Source organism: Copadichromis virginalis, linkage group LG7 (assembly GCF_057382275.1).
Source record: "Copadichromis virginalis isolate Kocher_CV1m ecotype Utaka linkage group LG7, C_Virginalis_male_GT1.1, whole genome shotgun sequence".
NCBI lineage: Eukaryota > Metazoa > Chordata > Actinopteri > Cichliformes > Cichlidae > Copadichromis > Copadichromis virginalis.
Window position 1 is genome coordinate 68854656 of NC_140624.1, and position 21931 is coordinate 68876586.

General features: G+C 45.4%; 2 protein-coding genes across 2 annotated transcripts in view; one reads left to right on the forward strand and one right to left on the reverse strand.

The window, feature by feature from the left end:
• nfatc3b (nuclear factor of activated T cells 3b) overlaps positions 1 to 16297 on the forward strand; it is a 29739-nt gene extending 13442 nt beyond the window's left edge. The window contains exons 3-10 of the mRNA XM_085464962.1: positions 1051 to 1449; positions 1533 to 1692; positions 6319 to 6518; positions 8343 to 8515; positions 8689 to 8829; positions 8935 to 8990; positions 11724 to 12417; positions 15692 to 16297. Of these exons, the coding sequence (XP_085321088.1) occupies positions 1051 to 1449; positions 1533 to 1692; positions 6319 to 6518; positions 8343 to 8515; positions 8689 to 8829; positions 8935 to 8990; positions 11724 to 12417; positions 15692 to 15810 (1942 nt within the window). The 3' untranslated portion in view covers positions 15811 to 16297. The remainder of the gene's footprint in view (positions 1 to 1050; positions 1450 to 1532; positions 1693 to 6318; positions 6519 to 8342; positions 8516 to 8688; positions 8830 to 8934; positions 8991 to 11723; positions 12418 to 15691) is intronic.
• Positions 16298 to 16500: 203 nt separating this feature from the next.
• On the reverse strand, positions 16501 to 20944 carry pdcd2l (programmed cell death 2-like). Its single transcript, XM_085464963.1, has 2 exons — positions 20243 to 20944; positions 16501 to 17468 (listed from the first exon to the last, which is right to left on the reverse strand). Exons 1-2 carry the CDS (start codon positions 20724 to 20726, stop codon positions 16867 to 16869), a joined length of 1086 nt encoding a protein of 361 aa, XP_085321089.1. The 5' UTR covers positions 20727 to 20944; the 3' UTR covers positions 16501 to 16866.
• Positions 20945 to 21931: the final 987 nt, after the last annotated feature.

Consider the following 21931-nt stretch of genomic DNA (forward strand, 5'->3'; position numbering starts at 1 on the left):
TTAGTTCTTTTTTAACTTGTAGTTCTACATTGGAAGATTATTGTGATATTGACATATAAATATAAAATTATATTTTATTATTTTTTTCATCGCTCAAAATAAGCGTCACACTCATGGAAGCCGGTGTAGCCGCCGAAACGCCTGCATTTATCGAGACTTTCAGCCCCAGGTAGGCCAATTATGGATCTTTGGATCCACATTATGTCAGCAGCTCCACCGTGAACTTTGTTAAAGACAAACGCCGCTCACGCCCCACAGACGACAGCTTACAGTCCTGTAAAGATGAAAGTGACTTCGTACAGCCCCGATCTGCAGACGCTGTGCGCAGAGGTTCAGGAGCAGAAGTCCCGTTGTAAACATATCACGGCAGACCCCACGATGTTTGCATGAACACGCTTTTCACACACGGTTGCTGACGCACACAGCCGGCTGTAGCTTTGCAGCTCACAGCCCGACACACACCAACACAACAGCACAGATGTTAAGGCGGCGAGGCGTGATTGCGGGTGCTGCTCAGGTGCGTCCTCCTCCCCTGCAGCGGCGCTGCAGACCACGCCCCGCCACACAAATTAACCAGGTAAAATACATATTTAGAATTTTGTAAATATTTATTTTTCATTTCTTTAGCAGCAAAGTGCTTTTTTTTTTTTTTTTTTTTTTTTTTTTAAGTTATTTTTAAAAGTCAGGTCAAGGCTCCAAAAGCCCAAAGGCGATACAACAGTTTTCGTTTCTGGATCATTTTAGTTCAGCTTTGCTTTTGTTATATTTCTTTAAGAGTTCAAAATGTGTTAATTACATAAATAAAATGTAATTTTCTCTGTAGCACTTCATGGATTTCATAAGCAGCACACCTTAGTTGTTCACACAAAGGTAAAAACAATATATACAGTGTTATCTTCATTTTAGATGTCAACAAGTATTTGCGGCTCTGTTTTCTTTTGCGTGGAAACCGGCTCCAAATGGCTGTTTGGGTCTTAAAGGTTGTGACCCCTGGCCTAAACACATTCAGATGTGCATGTCTGAGTCGTTGATCCCGCTCTGCTTTCTCAGGCCGTCATCCAGGCCAACCTCCCCCTGTGGTAAGAGACGCCACTCCAGCGCCGACCCTCATGCCCGCTCTCCGTCCCCTCACCACTCACCCAGCCCCACACCAGGCGCCTCCCCACGGGGCAGCGTGACAGATGAAACCTGGGTGGGAAGCCCTGCCGGCGCCCTCGGACCCCTCCTCATGTGCGGATTCCCTGAGCTGGACGTTCCCTCCAAGACTAGGAGGACGTCGGGGAGTCAGTTGGTCCTCCTGGCAGGTCAAGTAGACTCCAGTCTGGAGTCCTTCCAGGATCCTCCCGCAGAAGAGGGGCGGGAACAAGAGGGCCTGGCCGAGCTCTTCCTTCAGGTGCCCTCCCACTTTACCTGGAACAAACCCAAACCCGGAAACGCCCCTCTGTTCAGGTGGGCCTTACAGCATTCAGCAAATAGATTTGGGTGTAGTTCGGTTACTAGCTGATGATCACATCTGTTTTCTCTGCCTTCAGGACCTCATCGCCCCCTCCTTTGGACTGGCCTCTGCCCAGCCAGTATGACCAGTGCGAGCTGAAGGTGGAGGTCCAGCCCAAGTCCTACCACAGGGCGCATTACGAGACGGAGGGCAGCCGCGGATCCATCAAGGCAGCTGCTGGACATCCTATCGTTAAGGTGCGTCCTCACTATCACTTTCATATTAACCTTTTTTGTCACCGAGTTTGTTTAATCTAAGCTTGTTCTCGATTTACTTTAAGGTGAGTTACCTTGGCACTGACTTAATATGTGAGATTCAAGGGTATTATAGAAATAAACTGAAATGATATTGGAGTCTTTAAACTAATAAACAATAGAATAAGGACGCTCGGGGCACTGGTGCAAAAGTTTACTGAGGCAAACTACAGTGAGAACAGCCACTAAGGCTATTACCAGCTGAAATGAAAGTAAGAGCTTTCAGTGTTGGTGTGATAGAAGAGGGTGCATGTGATGGGTCAACATTAAAATAAAAACTGGATGCATTTTCACTGTTCTCACCACAGCCATGTTGTTAGTCAGACAATGCCATTAAAATGCTCCAAAAGGCTTCAACAGTACAAACATATCCCGCCTAACAGACAGCTAGCAGCTACAGCGGTCTGGGGTCGTTTTCTCTCTGTTTTGACCTCCCGTCCACACTGAGACGCCGTTTTCAGTCAAGGAAAACGCAGCGTTTTGAAAACGCTCTCCAAAGCGGATACATTTGAATTCAGTTTTTGCGTCGCAGTGTGGACAGCGAACCCAGAGCCTTTTTGAAAACGATGACACATTGTAGTCATGTGATGCAGTCATGTGACCAATTAAACTAAGATAGCGGGGGTATTATACAGCAGTTGTTTTGTTTGACAGCCCTGTTAAGGATTAATATCAGTCTGTACGCGCTTCAGAGAGCTTTTCTTCAAATTCTTTATTTCTCACTCACTTTTGCAACTTTGTACTGTTGTGTTACTCGCAGCAACAACTCCACCTCATTGTGAGTCCATTTAAAAAACTCTGTGCTTTTCCTCGACATTTTGCCGCGACGTTTCAAAGAGCCGGAAATTAAATAAGCTGCAGACTGAAATGAGGCAGGCCAAATCTTCTTGCGTTTTGCGCTTGCACAGTACTGAAACGTAAGCGTTTTCGGCCGTTTCAATGTGGACGCACAACTCTGGGAAAACGACGGAAAACGCTTGTGTGGACGCGGAGCGTTTTCAGATGAAAACGCAGTTTTCAAATCTATCCGGGCCAGTGTGGACGTTGCCTGTGTCACCATCCACCTGTCAGAGGCCACGCCCCTAATAATGCAAATTTTAAGGCTTCACACAGTTTAAACAGGTGAGTCGTTATGAAGGGTGAAATTATCTTTAAAGACCAAAACACCTTTTCCCCCTGTTTCATGCTATAAACGTGTTTAATACTGCTGTAACAATTTAACATGGGAGTCTATGGGGACGTCTGAGGCCTCTAGTGGCCATTAGAGGAACTGCAGCTTTGACTTCGTTTTTTGTTTAGGCTGTGGTAAGTTTAGGTTTCTGAAAATGAAAACAGTTCAGGTAGATGAAAACAAGCTTCTGTGCCTGCTCGTTCAGTTTTTGGTACTCTTCAAACAGTTAAGTGTGAGTCTGTGGCATAAATAATAATTTTAATAAAAAGCTGAAAGCACCGAGCCTGTGGTGACCCACGGGAGATGGAATCACAGGTCGACTGAGGTTGCGTGCTTTGCCGATGTGTCGAGTGAGCGGCCCCGCGGAGCCTGTGGATCAGACAACAGAGGCGGCCTGAGACAAGTAAAGCCTCCATCAAGGCCTCGCATGTAACGGACACCAGCAGGGCTATTCTGGGTGGCACATTCTCAGGCCGCCGCCAAGGCTAGAAAAGCTTCCTGCTGCAAGACGTGCTAAAACTCGCAGCGTTTACTGTCGAGAAAAGGGACAACAGGTCACACAGGAAGCAGATAATCACACTCAGGGCTGCTGTTTAATTTGTGAAATCTACAAAGGACGACAGAGCTAGGGCTGTTCTTCAAATTCTCTTTGTCTATTTTTCCTCTCATCTTTCTTAAGAGGAATGAGGGTAGAAACTGAATGGTACAGTGACCCCTATCTTTATGATAAAGCAAATACTTAACAAGACAATATTAAAAGTTAAAAGTCTTTATAAAAGGATAAGGCAGCTCACTATGCAGATGATTTCTTAACTGCAGGTCTGTAAATGTCACGATCAGTCGGGCCGTTTTCATTTTTTCATTTCCTCGTCCTCCAAGAGATCCCAGCATTTCCCAGGATCCCTTTCCCGGTTTTTAAACCTGTTCCAGTTTAAATGCTGAATCATATGCAATCAATCATCATCAGAACTTTTCATGGCGAGACCTTTTATTGGGAAAGGATCTGCATTTCGACCTGTAATTACAGTAGGTCTAATAAACGAGTCGTATTCTCAGTTACATGTTAGAGTCAAAACAAGAGAAAGGACCGCACTACTGTGGGCTACACCCAGGTGCCCCACCACATCCACCTGTTTTTGTTTCATTTATTTATGTTTAACTGTCAAGACAGTTGTTTTTATTTACAAGTTTATTTGAAGCAGTCGCTAATTTGGTGACTTTTGTTATAAGTCTGTAGCGCTCGTCCTGTTAAAACAGTTTCTAGTGTTTGCTTTCATTTATGGTTATGACACAGGCTTTTTGTTTGGACTTTTTATATAACAATTGGAGGTATAAATGTAAGCCAGGCTCGCCTGTCCAAAGGTCAAAAACACACATAACACCTCAATCAATCAATCAATCAATCAAGGCTTTATTTGCCTCGTGCAGGTTGCCCTGCAGTGCCCTCTAATACTCGCTAAGAAGGAAATTTGCAAGAGATTAAAATAGTAACTGTTAGATTTCTCTTTCAGTTCTCCTTCTTTTCCTTCTGCTAATGTGACCACAGTCGTTTTCTCTCCGTCTCAAACATGCTTCATGTGTTCACTCCAGCTTTATTTGTGGCCGGGAGCTTTTCAGTTCAGATATCACTTTTGCTTTGCGATAACCTTTTTAATATCAACACCCTTCCTGAGGACGTGTGACACCAATGATCAAGGCCACTTACAGCTGAACATGCACATAATGCTGCCTCCTCCGTGTTCGGAGGATATTGTCATCAGGCCTCTCCTCCTCTGTAAGTTATTCCTGGTTTCATCTGTCCAGATGTTTTTGTGTTGTTGTTTTTCTACCTTTCAAGACAAATATCACAAATTGCTTTGCAACAAAATGCTAAAAAACAAATGCTTTGTCTCCTTTAGCTCTCAGCCTTGACGCACAGGCCCTGATCACATGACCTTAGGTCACGATGTAAATGGCCTGTATTTATATAGCGCTTTACTCGTCCCTAAGGACCCCAAAGTGCTTTACATATCCAGTCACACACACATCCACACACTGGTGATGGCAGCTACATTGTAGCCACAGCCACCCTGGGGCGCACTGACAGAGGCGAGGCTGCCGGACACTGGCGCCACCGGGCCCTCTGACCACCACCAGTAGGCAACGGGTGAAGTGTCTTGCCCAAGGACACAACGACCGAGACTGTCCAAGCCGGGGCTCGAACCGGCAACCTTCCAATTACAAGGCGAACTCCTAACTCTTGAGCCACGATCGCCCCAGTACGTTGGTAGTTAACTACTCTCTGATGTAGAACAAATCAATCAAATCTTCCAGAAAATGTGGCAAGAGGACCAAGAGTTCCCATTACCCTTGGACACAAACAGACTTCTTTGTTTTTTCAATCGAGAAAACTCTCAGCGATCTAAGTTTTAGTAGAATCTAAGCAAGATCTGTAACATCCTGGGGCTTTACAGGATGTCATCAGCATAGAAGTGACGAGAACCTCGAGAGGAGAACCTCTCCAAAGCAGAGCCTGATACACCCACCCAGTATCTCCACCTGTCGAGCATAATGTGATGGTCACCAGTGTCACAGGTAGAGCTCAGGTCCAACATTAGCAGGAGTAACTGGAAGCTCTCGAAACTTTACAAAACCAGAAAGAGGTTTTTGAACAAAGATGCAGGCAGATGTTTCCAGTTCAGTAAAGAAATGGATACAAATCTTTCCAAAATAACAGCCGAGCTGGAGAAAGAACAGCTGGCAGGCAGGAAGATGCTGAAGGAGAAAAAACATTTCTCCCATTACAGGAAATTTCCAAATAATGTCCTGGGATTAGTTCCTCTCTGAAACCAGTTAACCAGCCTAGTGATGGCCTCCCTCACTTCATCTCTTTGGACCTCATGCTGAGAGTGAACGGCTAACACATGGAATCACCTCCAAGTCTTTTATCTGCTTAAGTTCTCCTGGATATTATTTGGATAATATTTAGGAAGTAGGCTTCACCAGACCATGAAACTTACTTCTGAGCCTCTGAAAATGGGCCTCTGTATAAAAGCGACGGTACTTCCTAAACAGCTGATGCAGGACTTTTGTTTGGTGGTAAAAATGCATCATTGTCCAAAAACCATCAAACCATTTCTTTAAATAAAGGTCTGACCACTTGCGTCTATCCCTCAGGTGGCCTTCATGCTAAACTACACATCTGTGTTTTTCCCCATGGAAAAATTCCCTGCACTGATCCAGCCAGCACGAAATGAATCATTGTAAAACTGTACTGTGAGATATCACATGTCGGCTTCACATCCAACAGTTTAAAGTAATTTGGAGTCCAGAGCGTGACGTTTCAGGTTGCAGTGGTGTCAGGGTGTTCGTCAGGATGAGCAGCTGCTTATCAGCTCGTCTTTCTTCCTTTCCTGTAGTTGCACGGATGCAGCGAGCAGCGGGTCGGTCTGGTGCTGTTCATCGGCACCGCGGACGACCGATACATTCGTCCTCACCCCTTCTACCAGGTCCACCGAGTGACGGGGAAGACAGTCACCACCATGTGTCAGGAGAAAATTATGGATTCCATCAAAGTGCTGGAGATCCCTCTGCTTCCAGAGAACGACATGTCTGCCAGGTAACGATCACGAACCCTATAAGCCATGCACCGTCACTCAGGTGCTCCTCATATTGTTTCAGCACAGAGAAGAGCTTCGAATGTCCTTCAAGGAGCCTGAAGAAAGACGATCAAATCAAATATTGACTTTTAAACTTGCTGCTTCTCCATGTATATTTCTGATTTTTTCCTAACAACGTGTAAAGAACGGGCGGGTGTTGTTACGTTCCCCTGAGGGGTCTAGGCGGTTAGGGGGAAGTAACAAAAAGTGTCCGGGTCAGAAAAAGGAGTCAAGGAGGCAAAAGGGTTAAATTAAAGAGTTTTATTAAAGTAGCTCAGCTAAAAGAGACGGATAAGCCGCTATCACCATTTAAGGAAACAAACTTTCCACCTACCAGACACCATAGCAACGGTTAGGCATCGCCTGTGGAAGCTGCCAACCCCATCTCAATGGGTTCAAAATACTGACTGAGGGTGGCCCCAGACCTTCAAAACAATGTCCCATGTGATAGCCAGGGCTTTTTTTGAGCCTCACATGTGGAGCAGGCAGTCAGAAGACCTTACTGGAACAGTTTTCAGGTGTTTCTTCAGGACAGGGGTACAGGCAAGTTTGTTAGCAAGGGGTGCAGGTCTGAGTGGTGGTTCTACACACGATCTGTCCCCCTGCAAGTCATTTTGAGGACCCGAGAAATGGTCAACCAGCGGCAGCTTAGGGTTAGTTGACCTCTTACACTGACTACATGACACTACTAAGCAATTATGGTGTCTCAATACTTTTGCACAGCATATCAAACCATTTACATACAGCTGCTAATTATACTTAATGCTCAGCTACCCACACCCTGAGTCTTTATCACGTTCCCAATGATATCGATCTTCACACCAGCTTCGCTGCCAGAAAACCTTTCATGTTACTGTTTTTTCTTCATCTGAGCAACAAAACACGGTAACAATTTCCCCAAAAATGATCGAAATGATCCCAAAACTGGAGAGAGCAATTTTACTTTGAACACAAAGACGGAAACACTCAGGACGTTTGTTCTGAAGGTGTTTCGTGACTGAGGCATCTACGAGGTTTCGAGCCCTCCTTTTAGAGGAGGGGAAATTACAAAGATCAGCTGTTTGTGACAGGAAATAACATCGATAAGAACTCAGCATGGTTTTAAAAACATACAAATACACGGCCGCTGTCTCTTTAGGCTTAACGAAGGTCAGGAAGCCAGATTAGAAAGCGCAGCGAAAAATAAAGAGCTGTGGTACAGAGTCTAGACACACTGTAGAGGAGGCAGGAAGCATGTAAATAATGTCACCGTAATCTCAAACATTTAAAGAAGGAAGCATGTACATAAGTCGATAACGTTAGTCTGCTGCTTGTTTGCAGGCAGCGTGAGTGAGCTTTAAGTGGTCATGGCCACAGGATGGCTTTGCTGTGAGCTCAATTATTCAGTAACTAGTAGTAGTACTAGCCATATATGGTGGTGTTGGGTTAGAGCTGTGAATAAGGACCTTGTGTTCACAAAACGGTTTGTACAGATCCTTGAGGCCTTTTGTTCTCGCGTCAGCAACTTTCAGCCACGCTGTGGTTTTCAGGCACGTCAGGCTCATTTAACAAAACTCTAATAAGCGGAGGTGTTTGTAGTCAGATGGGTCGCTCCTCTGTGGATCTTGTTTCACCAGTTTCTCGCTCCCACACTTCAGCTTCATACCTTGCACAGTCTTCTCTGCAGCTGGCAGGAATGTGGACCTGAACCACAGTGCACACTGCGCGAGCTCTGGTCCACGTGTGGACAGGTAGTTAGCAGTTGAGACGATGCGTTCTGATAAACGGTGCCTTTTTTCTCGTAGCATCGACTGCGCCGGCATCCTGAAGCTGCGTAACGCCGACATCGAGCTGAAGAAAGGAGAGACGGACATCGGGCGGAAGAACACGAGGGTGCGGGTGGTGTTCAGGGTCGCCATCCCTCAGCCGGACGGCCAGATTCTGTGGCTGCAGACGGCGTCGATTCCCGTGGAGTGCTGTGAGTCTCGCAAACAGGAAGCTTGTGTTCCTTTAAAGCACGATCGTAGAAGAAGACGCAGAGGCAAAAATATACTGCATGTTTGTTAATGCTCGAGTTACCTTCTCCGTTCTGTTTCCTCTGCAGCACAGAGATCTGTAATAAAGTCCTAAAATAAACCTGTTGCTTTTCAGCCCAGCGCTCAGGTCAGGAGCTCCCTCAGGTGGACAGCTTCAGTCCAGCCAGCGGCTCCGTGGAGGGAGGACAGGAGCTGCTCATCAGCGGACCCAACATTTCCGCTCAGTCCAGGGTTGTTTTCATGGAGAGAGGGCCCGGTAAGATCGCCTTATTAATTTACTGCAACTTTAATAAGGTTACATAAACTTCTGTGAGCCTGATGATTTGTCTGAAGGTCTAACTCGTGTGTTTTGTCCCCTCAGATGGAAGATCGCTGTGGGAAACCGATGCCAGAGTCGTGCCTGAAAAATGCAGCGGAGTAAGTACGAGGAGTGATGGTGATGCAGCACACAGACGGAGAAAGAGTGAACGATTTAAGAATCCAAAACTTTTTGTTCTCCCTCGAGTTTCAAAATGAGCTCCAACTCGAGCAGCTGTTGCAGTAAATCACTGCAAACGCTCATCGAGGCAGCGTCGGCATCTTTGAGACACGGGAAAACCAAAAAGTTTACATTTATTTCTTTTTTTCCTCAAACAGAAACTGAACTCTTCATGTTTCAGTTCAGTTACCATCCTGACTTCCAGCGATGATAAAAAACAAAGTGACTGGGTTCTCACAACAAAGTTCTTGTTCTGACTTGTGCTGTAAATCAAGCGCACCCTCCCATATACAGCTGTACGCTTTGACCCCGCTCTGAAGGCTCAAGTTCACTCTGAGTTTGTTCAGCTGGATCTGAGATCGGGACGGATGAGCAACGTTTCGACAGGAAGGATCAGTAATGTTTGCAGATGTCTGAGCGTCTCCCAATCAATCAGTCCAATTTTATTTGTCAAAAGTCCTTGACATAGAGCAGGAGGTATTTACTAATTGGGAAGTTGGTGGTTTGATCCCGTCTGCACGGTGAGATGCTAACCCCAAGTTGCTCTCCGATGCGTCCACTGGAGTGTGACTGTTAGAAGCACAGAAGAACATGAGTGTATGAGTCAGTGAACGATATGGGCTCAAATTGTGGTCATAAATATTTTGTACTTGTAAATCAGGATTTGTAAGTGTAAAAAGAATTTGTGTGTGTGTAAAACAGATTTGTGTGTGGACTCAGCCAAAAAATACGTGAGAAACTCTGCACTCAAGTTTCAAGTTACAAGTACGAATTTTGACCCCATTTTTCTTCCTTTCGTCTGATTGGCCAATGTCATGTCAATCACAAATTTAACTATCCAATCAGAGAACAGATGGGTTTGGCTATTGGAGGGGTGCTTTATGGAGCTTCAGGTCTTTGAAGGGAATAAATGGCCTTTTACATGCCAGTGCCAGTGTTGTGGAAATGACAGTCTTCTCCAGTGGGGATACTTACAAAGCTTTCTTCGTTATGAATTAGCATACATGTTTTTATTGAACATTTGAAGAACTAGCAAAAAAAACCAAAAACTCTTCAAAAAAAAAACAGGTAGAGCTGCTGCAAAAACCCACAGAGCCCAGCAGCCAGCAACAAATTCTGGATCCTTGGCTTTTAGTTAGCAGTTAGCATTAGCAGCACATCCTGCTCTGATGTGAAAGGACTTTTATGCTGCGCACTGTGACTCTCAGCAATGGTCCCGGGTCAGCCCTGACTTTGTGTTAAACTAATCCTAAAGTAATAATGGTATTTCTAACCACTGATATAGCACAACTTTATCCTTTCAACAGCTTCTGAACGTTAGGGGACCGAGCTGCTATTGGATATTTATACAGTTTGAAGCTGGAGGATCTCTATATAAATATCCGAAGAAGAAGAACCAAGAACACGACTGTAACGCGCTACGCTGCAACGGACCGAGATCTTCAAGAACACATGTTCAGGCGTGTTTCAAGTTTCCAGTGAACGTGTGAATGAGTCAGAGGCGGCTCTTTGGCATCAACTCGACGGACGTGTGTGAACACGCATCGTTAATTAACCATTAGCCAGAACAATCAAGATGGGTCTTCCAGCATGGCGGTGACCCAAAACTAAGGCAACAGAGAGCAGCTGAAGACGGGTCCTGGAGTGGCCTGGCCAGCCTCCAGACCTCCACAGAAAATCTGTGGAGGGAGGTGAAGTGGCAGCCAAGAGAGCTTCAGAGTTTCTGTAAAGAGCAGCAGACCAACATCTGAGACGAGTACAAACCTGGTGACCAACTACAAGAAACATCTGTTTGTGGCACTAATGACTGAATTAGATTTGACCTCTGCTGCTTAATAAGGACAAAAGTCTTTCTAAGTTAAATATGTGATAAATGGTGTTGCAAGCATAATTAAAATCAGTGAAAGCAGTCAGGCGTCTGCAACCTCCCGAGGTTTTACAGCGAGGTGTGTCACTGTGGAGATGCCGTCTTTCTTCTACACTCAGACTGATGCTTACTGAAAACAGCTCGACCTCAGGATGAAGAAACTTTTGCCCGGAGTACTTTTGCTTCATAGCAGCACGGTACTGCGATCTTAGTTTTATTGCAGGATCCTGCTCAGTTGTGTTGGTGCGTTGATCTTCGTCAGTGCATGCAGCGACGTGCTTTTGTTGCTTCTCGGTGTCCGAGTGTGATTTCAGCTGTAATGTTTCTTTGTTTGCCTCCTGATGTCCGGCTGCACAGTGAGAGGAGGGAAAATATTTGGGTCTAATATTTGTAGTCTCCCCTCGGGCCCTGAAGTGTCGAGCTCACAGAATTTTGCTCAGGTTTTTTTTCTGAGCATTTGAACGTCTCTTAAGATGGGGACCAAGATTCCCTTTATAGGAAGTGGAAAGAGGAAGTTACAAGCTGAAACCTCCAGCGTTACCACGATAAATTTCAGACATTCATATAAATACTGTTTCCCCTTTTTCGTAGTGCCATGAAGCCTTCTTGCCGAAGCTCCTCCTCCTTCCTTTTAAGTGCGTTTTGCTGACGCGCTCAGAGCCTCCGTGTGGCTGCAGATCAGAGTGCAGCGCATGTGTTAAACCACATCATTTAGGTCCAAACGCCCAAAATACAAAATGCATTAGTATGTAAAGCAGAAAAGCAACAAATGCTCATGTTTTATAAACGTGTGTGTGTGTTCCAGTCCAGCATCGTGGTGGAGGTTCCTGTGTACAATAAGAAGGCGACGTCGCCGGTCCAGGTCCAGTTCTACGTCACTAACGGGAAGAGAAGGAAAAGTGTGACGCAGAGCTTCACCTACCTGCCTGGAGTCAGACACCACGGTCCTCCCGCTGTCGCCACAGTCAAGCAGGAACGCTGGGAGCCAGATCGCATCTCCCAGAATCCACCTGGCTTCAGCTTGACGGCCTCGCGCAACGGCACGCTCAGTCCTGACGTGGCGTACTATGGTTCCTGTGACCTCCTGGTGCAGTGTGGTCCCCAAAGCAACCCCCATCTCCACCATCCTCACTCCTCTGCTCCTCTTCAGACCCCTTTAATGTATCCTCAGACGTCCTCGGTCCCGCTCCAAGTCTCCTTGCCTTCGCAGACCACCTTGATTCCCCTTCAGACCTCCGTCATGGCTCCTCAGATCACCACGATTCCTCCTCCAGCCTCTTCTGTCCCACTTCAGACCTTCTCCGTCCCTCCACACTCCTCCCCTGGTGGATCTCAGAGGGACCTGTCTCTGAGTCCCAGGAGTACCTTTGTGACACCCGCCAACCCCCAGAAGGACTCTGTGCTGGCCGGGCCGGGGGAGGCGCTCATCATCAAGCAGGAGCCGGAGGAGCAGCCGCCTCTGGGATCTTTAGGCCTCCAGGAGATCACGCTGGATGATGGTAGGAAGCTGGATGTTGACCCAGATTTACTCTTGATAAAAACAAAAAAGCTTCTTCCTGTTTTTTTCACAATAATATACATTTATATTTATCAACATAATATACAGATGTTTGGTCAAAGTAATTTTAATCATTTTAAATTATGGAAGTGACAGCTGTGCGATAGGACCAAAATCTCATATCCCGATATAAGACATTTATCGTCCTGACAACGATATAAATCACAAAAAGGTAACATTGTATGTAAATTCTGTGAATCTTGGGCAGCTCGACTTGCGTGAAGTGTTTCCAGCTGCGCGTCCTTTACCTGGAGTCCAGTGTTTTAACCGATGCATGAAACGATACCTCCAAAGGTTGATTCTGTTTATCTGGACGCAGCGTTTTGTGGGAGAAACATTTCGTCATCATCAGGTGACGTCTTCAGTCTCAGCTGACTGCAGGTTTCAATCTTATAACCAGTACATTTGCATAATGACTGAAACCAGCCCACTGAAGGAACAATGGGCTGGGAGGTCAGTTCCTTCATCTTAATTATGCAAATTCTCATGAACATTGATCAACAACCACTGATGTCCATGAGTCCCATTCACAGAGAGGTGGGCAATGGCTGCAATCACAGCATTGTAAGATGGTGACAGATGTACCCTTAGGCCCCCTCCTCGATTCAGAGACTGTCTTTCCCTTTTCACGTAAATGGCCTCCTTGACTCCGCCCTCAAACCAGCGTTCCTCCCTGTCCAGGATGTTACATCCTCATCATTGAAAGAGTGTCCACTGGCCTGTAGGTGTAAATAGACTGCAGAGTGCTGGCCTGACGAGTTATTCGTGACACAGTCATCTCAGGCACAGAAGCTCCACCTACTTGCTATTTTTTAAGGGGCAGCCAATTTGCTTAAAGGAGGAGGAGCTAAAACTGCTTGTTTCTGATTGAACTGAGGGGCTGCACAAAGACTCATTATGAGATAAAGAAGGATTATTGTGAACTCTGAATGATGCAAAGCTGCCGTGGTGGAGTCAAAGTATCAAAGCATGAGCAGCGTTCGTCTTTTTACCTCGTAAACCTGCTTGTTTCAGTCTGTTCTTCTCATGTCAGTGACACCATGTGTGCACTCTGTCGCTCTGTGATGTTGGCTGTGTGCGTGCGTATTGCGTTTGATCTGGGTTAATAATAGCTGTATTTGCTGCTCTGAATGGTGCAGGTGGAGGTTAAATTTGTTGGCACAGGCAGCAGCTGTCCTCGGGGCGTCTGATCTTCACACTGTCTTCCTCCATAGCCTTTCAGCTCGAATTTAAAACCCCGAAAATCAGAACCCCCCCCCAGAGGAACGGCAGCCTGCTCACAAACTGAAGCACCTACAGGAGCTTCTCTGGCATCCCATTCTCTTTGTGGAGGGCACCACAGGGAGTTTGTGGCTTTTGAGTTATGTGACTCCTGAGAGATTGATCTGGTTTGGAGATGTATTTCAGATATTTAAATCAGTCTGTCAGTGCAGAGAGTAGAAGTGCGACATAATAAAGTTTAATGTTCAGGATGTTCAAAAACATTGTTATGCTCACCGCATCAGCACACCGGTAAGAAAACTATGACTGGTTATACAATATCTGTGTGCGTGCGGTGGCTGATAGAAGTGTATTTACACGATTCTGAAACACATTAAAAATGAAAATCTGGATAATGAATGTTCTCCGTGCCTGCATGATGGACACTTTTGGTACTTTTTTATACTAAATTAGAATTTAACACCTGACCTGACCTTTCATTAAAAGATTGATAAAGTGATGTTGCCATGGACACAGCCTGGGACCCTGCTTTTACTGTCTGCATTCATGCTGGAAATCCAGCTTAAGGTTTCTGTCGTCCTTGAGGTCCTAGCAGCAGGAGCGGCACAATGGTGCAGTGGTTAGCACCATCACAGGAGGTTCAAAGGTTAGAACCTGCCTTTGTGTGGAGCGAGCGTTTCCCCGTGGCTATATCGGCTTCCTCTGTTTTGGTTAATCGGTGACTCTAAAGTGTGTGTGTGTGTGTGTGTGTGTGTGTGTGTGTGTGTGTGTGTGTGTGCGCGCGCCTCAGGTTTCACTGCAGAGCTATGAATAGACCGAGCTGTTTGCTGCTCTGCAGATGAACTCAGTTTTATCTTTTGCTGTTCATAACGAGCGCACTGCAGTGTGACCGCCACACCTGCTCAGCACATTTCAGTCCTGCTGCTTCATGATGTGGGAACAGTTTAGTATTTAATGGACGGGTTAGAAAAGCAGAGCAGAGGAGTTAAAGAAAGCCAGTTTGTTTAATTTGTTGCTGTTGGAGTGAATCAGGGAGCTGAATGTGATGGATTAAAGCGTTTGGAGAATTCGTTTACAGCACTTTGTCCTGCTGTGCCCCCGTGTGGCCGTGCTCGGTACTGTAACAGAGTCCTTAAGCAGGTTCCTAACTGGGAAGGTGAAGTGTTAGAGTCTGCAGCCACAATCAGAACTAAACCTAAGGAAAGGTGCTTAAGTGCTTCCTTTATTAACTCCTTCTTAGTGCTCATGGAGACTGGAGCATCCTTCATGAAAGGAAAGCACCATCGGTGCAGGTCATGCTTGAAGCACTGATTGTGACTGCAGAGCCTTCAAATCAAACTGACCTCTGTCCAGTAAACTGTGTCATGCTATTTTAATTTTACCCTCAAAGAGCCCAAAAATCAAAATATGGCTGGTGAATTTCAGCTTCTCTGCCAACACAGCAGCAGAGAAGCTGAAATTCCATCCATCCATTCGCTTCCGCTTATCCTTTTCAGGGTCGCGGGGGCGCTGGAGCCTATCCCAGCTGTCATAGGGCAAGAGGCGGGGTACACTTTGAGGGTAGCTTTGCATGAGTCACACCTCAGAGTAATCCCTCCTTCTTATGCTGAGCCCCACTGCAACCCCTGAGGTTAAGCATCGTTCAAAACTAGCCATCCTAGCTCCTCCCCCTTCCAAGAAAGTTTCCCTCTGATTGGCTGGGGCTGCCCCTCCCAAACAGCACGACCACGCTGCAGTCTCACTCCTTCAAAGACAGGGATTGGGTTCAGTTTGCAGTTGAATGGGATCGAGTTGGCGATTACATGCAGTCTGATAACAAAGCAGTTAACTGCTTAATCTGCAAAAGGTCTGCAGAGTCCAGCCTCAGGTCTGAATCCAACTCGTCTGCAAATGGTGACGCAGTTGCTGCATGAGACCAACAAACCGACACAGGTGCTCAGCAACGTTTGTTTTATTGGAATAAACAGACCACAACGTTTCTGTTTTGTTTTCAGTGAACGAGATCATCGACAGGGACATCGGTGGCCTGGTTGGCGGCGACCAACCCGACCGGTACGACTGGGAGCCAAAATCCGGCGCCGGCACCTTACCGTTCTGCGGAGGCCCTCAGTAGCACCAGCGCTCTCAGGAACGTCGTTTTTCTTCTGCTGTTTGCACAAAGTGCTCCAAACTGATCTTCAAGTGCCTGAAAACGTCAGATGACCGTTTACTCGTCTGTCTCAGGAATTTTAGAGAGAAACCGACTCGTACCTCACAGACAAACCAAAGATTTAACTTTTCATGAGCGAATTGGAGGAAGATTAAAGGGCTGAAATTTAACTTTGTTATAATAATTCTAACAATCGGTAACGTCAGACGTAAAATAAGAAAATTCTGTTATTTATTGGCCAGTAAATTACAAATAATCTATTTTTGATACTCTGGATCTGATCCTCAAACCTGAAATCCTTCAGCTGATTTACATTTTTATAGCTTTGTTTTACACTCGTTTACATTTCCTTCGCCCGGTTTAACGTTGACGCTTCTCGACCGAACTGTTGTGGTGTGACACGGCGTTTTAGAAACATGTTTAAGGTTGAAGTAAAAAGAAAAACAAACTTGTTGTGTGTCCGAGTCTTTTCTTTCAGAGGATTTCAGAGCCCGACGACCAACACGTGCGCTGAAACAGCAACGTTTCATTACAGGGAGGTCAGAGGTCACGGTTGGTAATATTCCTCTCTACAGGAACAACCAGAAGCTGCTTGGAGTTAAAGCATGACTCGCGCATGACGACAGCTGCTGCTGTGTTTGCAGCAGTAAAAGATGACGAACAAACGAGCTGCAGCAGAGACTTTTAATCTTTTCTAACACTCGTGTTGATGTCGTCTTTGGAGCTCCTGTGTTCAGCACCATGAAGTCTGAAGGACCAATAAGAGCAGCTATGGTTCAGTGTCCCGCCCTCGTGTGGCCGTAAGCAGCTGTAACGCTCTGCCCAGGCCCGATGACTAAGGCACATCTATATTTTCACATTTTAAGGCAAAACCTTTAAAGCCTTGAAGTAACAAAAGCTGCTGCTTGGTCCTTTTTTAACACGAGCTCGCCTCAGATTTTTGATCTTCTGACATCATGACGGGGTATAAATAAACCGCGATCCCACCATGATGGCGACGGTGAGCTTCAGGTTAGTCCGTCACACAAAGAGCTGCTGGTCTGGGTCGGTTTGAACGAAGCAGAATTCCTCCACGGCCGAGTCCGACCTGGATGTCCAGCAGCTGTCGGCGCAGGTGTAGACTAGCACCGTCCCAAATTCCAGCTCCACCCCTGCACTGCCGCGCTCCCCGTGCAGCAGGCTTACCAGCGCGGGCATCAGCTGCAGCTCGAATGTCCGGGATCCTCCGCAGGAGCCACACGCTGGCACCAGCTGCGCCACGTTGGACGGCGGCTCGGAGATGAAGAGCGGCTTCCCGCCGCGGCAGTAGCGCAGGATCTGCTGCGGACACACAGAGATCGTCTTCATGAACCTGGAGAAGACGGCGTCTCCGTGTCGGGCTCCGGTCTTCTCATACTTCTCGTCCCCGCCTCCTCCGCTTCCCTCTAACTCCCCCACTGCCACGCCCTCCCGCCTCTCGTACTCCCTCAGCAGCTCCTGAGCGTGCTCCAGGTCGCCGTCCTCCCCGCACACATCCGTCTCCTCCACCACGCTGATGAAGAATGGACAGAAGGCGGTCATGTCCTCCTGCGAGTCCCCCAGACTGAGGTCACAAAGACGGCTGCTGACGTCCGTCTCACCACCTGTCAGGGGAAAAAAAAGAACCATAAGATGACCTCACCTGCCTGTCAGAAGGTAGTTCGCACTACAGCGCTCCCTGCTCTCAGTCTGACTCTAACAGGAGCTTCACTTTATCATTTATTAGAACCAGAGATGAGCTGAGCAATAGGCTCACTGTCTCAGACTTCCATACAATCACTTTATTTTGGATTATTACAACCATAACAGAGAGGCCTGGGGAAAAGGAAAAAAAATAAAGGTGAAGATGGTTAACAGGAAGAGAGGGGGAGGGGAAAATAGAGGAGAAGAGGGATGGAGAGAGACGCCTGCCGAGGAAGGAAAATAATAATAACAGAGACCACAGCAAACGCTAACATGACAGCAAATAATAAATGTAACTGAGCAGCACACAGAACTAACAATACAAGAGATTTTTAATTCAGTTGCATTTATACAGCACCCAATTCAATTTTATTTATATAGCGCCAAATCACAACAAAAGTCACCTCAAGGCGCTTCATAGATACAGAGGAAAACCCAACAATCATGTGACCCCCTATGAGCAGCACTTTGGTGACAGTGGGAAGGAAAAACTCCCTTTTAACAGGAAGAAACATGCATGTAAATGGAGAGTCCTCTTCACACACTGAGGTTAATTATGGAGTTCCACAGGGTTCAGTGCTAGGACCAATTCTGTTTACATTATACATGCTTCCCTTAGGCAGTATCATTAGAAGACATAGCATACATTTACACTGCTATGCAGATGACACCCAGCTCTATCTGTCCATGAAGCCAGATAACACACACCAATGAGTTAAACTGCAGGAATGTCTTAAAGACATAAAGACCTGGATGGCCGCTAACTTTCTGCTTCTTAATTCAGATAAAACTGAGGTTATTGTACTCGGCCCTGAAAATCTTAGAAATATGGTATCTAATCAGATTCTTACTCTGGATGGCATTACCTTGGCCTCCAGTAACGCGGTGAGGAACCTTGGAGTCATTTTTGACCAGGACATGTCCTTCAACGCACATATTAAACAAATATGTAAGACTGCTTTCTTCCATTTGTGCAACATCTCTAAAGTTAGAAATATCCTGTCTCAGAGTGACGCTGAAAAACTAGTTCATGCATTTATTACTTCCAGGCTGGACGACTGTAATTCATTATTATCAGGATGTCCAAAAAACTCACTGAAAAGCCTTCAGCTGATCCAAAATGCTGCAGCAAGAGTCCTGACAGGGACTAGAAAGAGAGAGCATATTTCTCCTGTTTTGGCTTCCCTTCATTGGCTTCCTGTTAAATCCAGAATTGAATTCAAAATCCTGCTCCTCACATACAAGGTCTTAAATAATCAGGCCCCATCTTATCTTAATGACCTTGTAGTACCATATCACCCTATTAGAGCACTTCGCTCTCGCTCTGCAGGCCTACTTGTTGTTCCTAGAGTATTTAAAAGTAGAATGGGAGGCAGAGCCTTCAGTTTTCAGGCCCCTCTTCTGTGGAACCAGCTTCCAGTTTGGATTCGGGAGACAGACACTATCTCTACTTTTAAGATTAGGCTTAAAACTTTCCTTTTTTCTAAAGCATATAGTTAGGGCTGGACCAGGTGACCCTGAATCCTCCCTTTGTTATGCTGCAATAGATGTAGGCTGCCGGGGGATTCCCATGATGCATTGAGTTTTTCCTTTCCAGTCACCTTTCTCACTCACTATGTATTAATAGACCTCTCTGCATTGAATCATATCTGTTATTAATCTCTGTCTCTCTTACACAGCATGTCTTCATCCTGTCTTCCTTCTCCTACAGCAGATGGCCCCGCCCCTCCCTGAGCCTGGTTCTGCCGGAGGTTTCTTCCTGTTAAAAGGGAGTTTTTCCTTCCCACTGTCGCCAAAGTGCTTGCTCATAGGGGGTCATATGATTGTTGGGTTTTTCTCTGTATCTATGAAGCGCCTTGAGGCGACTTTTGTTGTGATTTGGCGCTATATAAATAAAATTGAATTGAATTGAATTGAAAAGAAACCTCCGGCAGAACCAGGCTCAGGGAGGGGCGGGGCCATCTGCTGTGATTGGTTGGGGTGAGAGAAGGAAGACAGGATAAAAGACAGCAGCCGACCAAGATAGTGTGTACACCAGAGTGTGTACACCAGAGTGTGTTAAGGTGGTCCAAGCTGACTGATAGATCTGCCTCCCATTTCATAATAGGAAGAGATATAGATTCACCTGTTTTGGAGAGCGTCTTGTATATTTTGGACAGGAATTTGGAGGTTTTGAGATTAAGGAATTGTACCACACTCGATGGTGTTTGTAATTTGACTTTATTAGGCTTAAATTTCCTTTTATTATAGACTTAACTTGTTGATATTCTGTAAATCTATTCTTGTTAATCTCATATAGTAAAACTAGTCTGTCAAATGGGATAAAGTCTGTTCCTTCTAATATATGTTCCAAGTATTTAATGCCTTTACTACTCCAATCTGGAGTAGTAAAGAATCTCTATTTTATTGCGTAGTGGCTGTTCTGCGTCTGGGCAGGGCTCCTCTAAGAAGCATGTTTGAACCACCCTGAGATGAACTGTTGGCTAAGAAGTAGTGCTGAAAGACGACCTCTATCCTTGGTCCTTTGTAGTGTAACGAGAAAAGATCTTCAAATTTACAAGAACCTCAAAGGCACGAGGAGAAAAACTTTAAATTAATGAAAAAAATGGCTATGAATTTATAATCTATATATAAAATATGGCATCCTTTAGAATAAAACTTTCTTTGATAAAAATGCAACTCTGTCCAGCCCTACCTGCTGCCTCTGCAGCTCCTGTCTCCTCCTTCACAGCTGTGTTCTGCTTCGCACCTCCTCCCCATCCATCATTATCTTCCTCTCCCCCCATCCCCCAGTCGTCAGCGGTGTCACACCAGTCAGTGACCCGCATAGGAGCCTCCTGAGCCGGTGCAGGCGGCCCGGGTGTCCGCACCTCTGCCTCCAGGCACTGTGAGCGGAGCACCGCCCAGCACTCTGACCGACCGCTGCACTCAGCTCCCGGGCACGCGAAGACGTGGAGGTTCCTGTGGTGCGGAGACGTGTCCACGGGGCAGTACACCTGCACCACGTGGACTAGCGGGACTCTGCAGCGGCCGCATCGCGGTGACCGGGCAGCGATGCCCGCCGGCCAGTCCGGCCGACCCCCTACTTTGTTGGTCAGATAGGAGCACCGGTGCTTCTTGGAGTCGATCTCTCCGTCACACAGCCCGAGCAGAGACACCTCCTGAGCGCGTGAGGCCATCTTAAAAAAAAAAAAAAAAAAAAACGCCGACCGGAAGTGGAGTTCAGCGTGGGAGGTCCCTCACCAAAATACCACCGACTGGAGTCAAATGAAAATATAGACACGGGAAGTGTGTCACTGAACTATAAATCACACGATACACGAAATTACACGATAAAACGAAACCATTGTTTTATCAATATTCTAAATATTTTATATTTATTATAATATATAACTATTTATATACGCCGTTAGTTTACATTTTCACAGCTTTTAAAGATTTTAACTTTTACAATTACTGTAGAAAACAGTCATCGGTCCAAATATAAGCGCTTGTGTTTCATGAGGGGCCAAATTCAAGACTTTGAAAATAAGAGTGAAAACAGCGAAGAGATGAAAAATTGAAGTCTCCGTATGTTGTATGCTCGTCGTCTGTTCAATAAAGTTATTTTAAAATAAATAAACAAATAGAAGTCTCGACTTCCGACGCCGTGACAAGCAATTTCCGGGTGTAGCACTTTCAAATTAAAAGCAGCTTCCAAAGTGAAAGCTAAAAAAAAAAAACCAACTTGAATTTATCAAATTTATTTACAGTTTTATAGATTTTTTTTTAACCAATAAATACATTTCATCAGTTTTTAAACTGCTGTGTGTATTCAAACAAATGTTCAGCACTAGTTGCTCTCTTTCTTTCCACTCTTTATAAGAATTTAGGAGAATATGAAAATGTTACGAGGAAAAATTGGCAAATTTACGAGAAAATGTAAAATATTGTGTGGAGAAACTTGCAAACCAAGAAATGAAACAGGAAAAAAATGAAAACTAAAATTAGAGGATGAAAAGGAAATTGATATGAAACCTTTCTAACATAAAAGCCGGCAAATTTATCAGGAGAATGTTTAAATGTATGAGAGATAGTAAAATTATGAGATTTGTTCAAATAAATTACACATTTATGAGGAAAATGGTCAGTTTACAAGAAAACCGACAATAATTTTATTAGAAGGAAAACAAAATCTGCAAATTTATGAGAATGAACTCAGAAATTCAAGAACAAAACAAACATTAGACACATTAAATAATTGGTTTTAAGAATATTTTTCATCTCTCTATTCTTCGCTCTTCCTCACCTGATTATTGTTCTCAATTATTAGTGAGTTATTTATTAATTTATCTATCTTTTCTGCTGCTGTTTGATGGTCTGCGCCCTGTCCTGTAAGAATAAA

What these genes read in the sequence shown, in the direction of transcription:
- pdcd2l (XM_085464963.1), bottom strand. Translation starts at nt 20,726, where the DNA reads ATGGCCTCACGCGCTCAGGAGGTGTCTCTGCTCGGGCTGTGTGACGGA. An exon ending in AGGAGCTGCAGAGGCAGCAG is followed by an intron (nt 17,469 to 20,242) that starts GTAGGGCTGGAC and finishes TTCCCCTGACAG; the next exon opens with GTGGTGAGACGGACGTCAGC.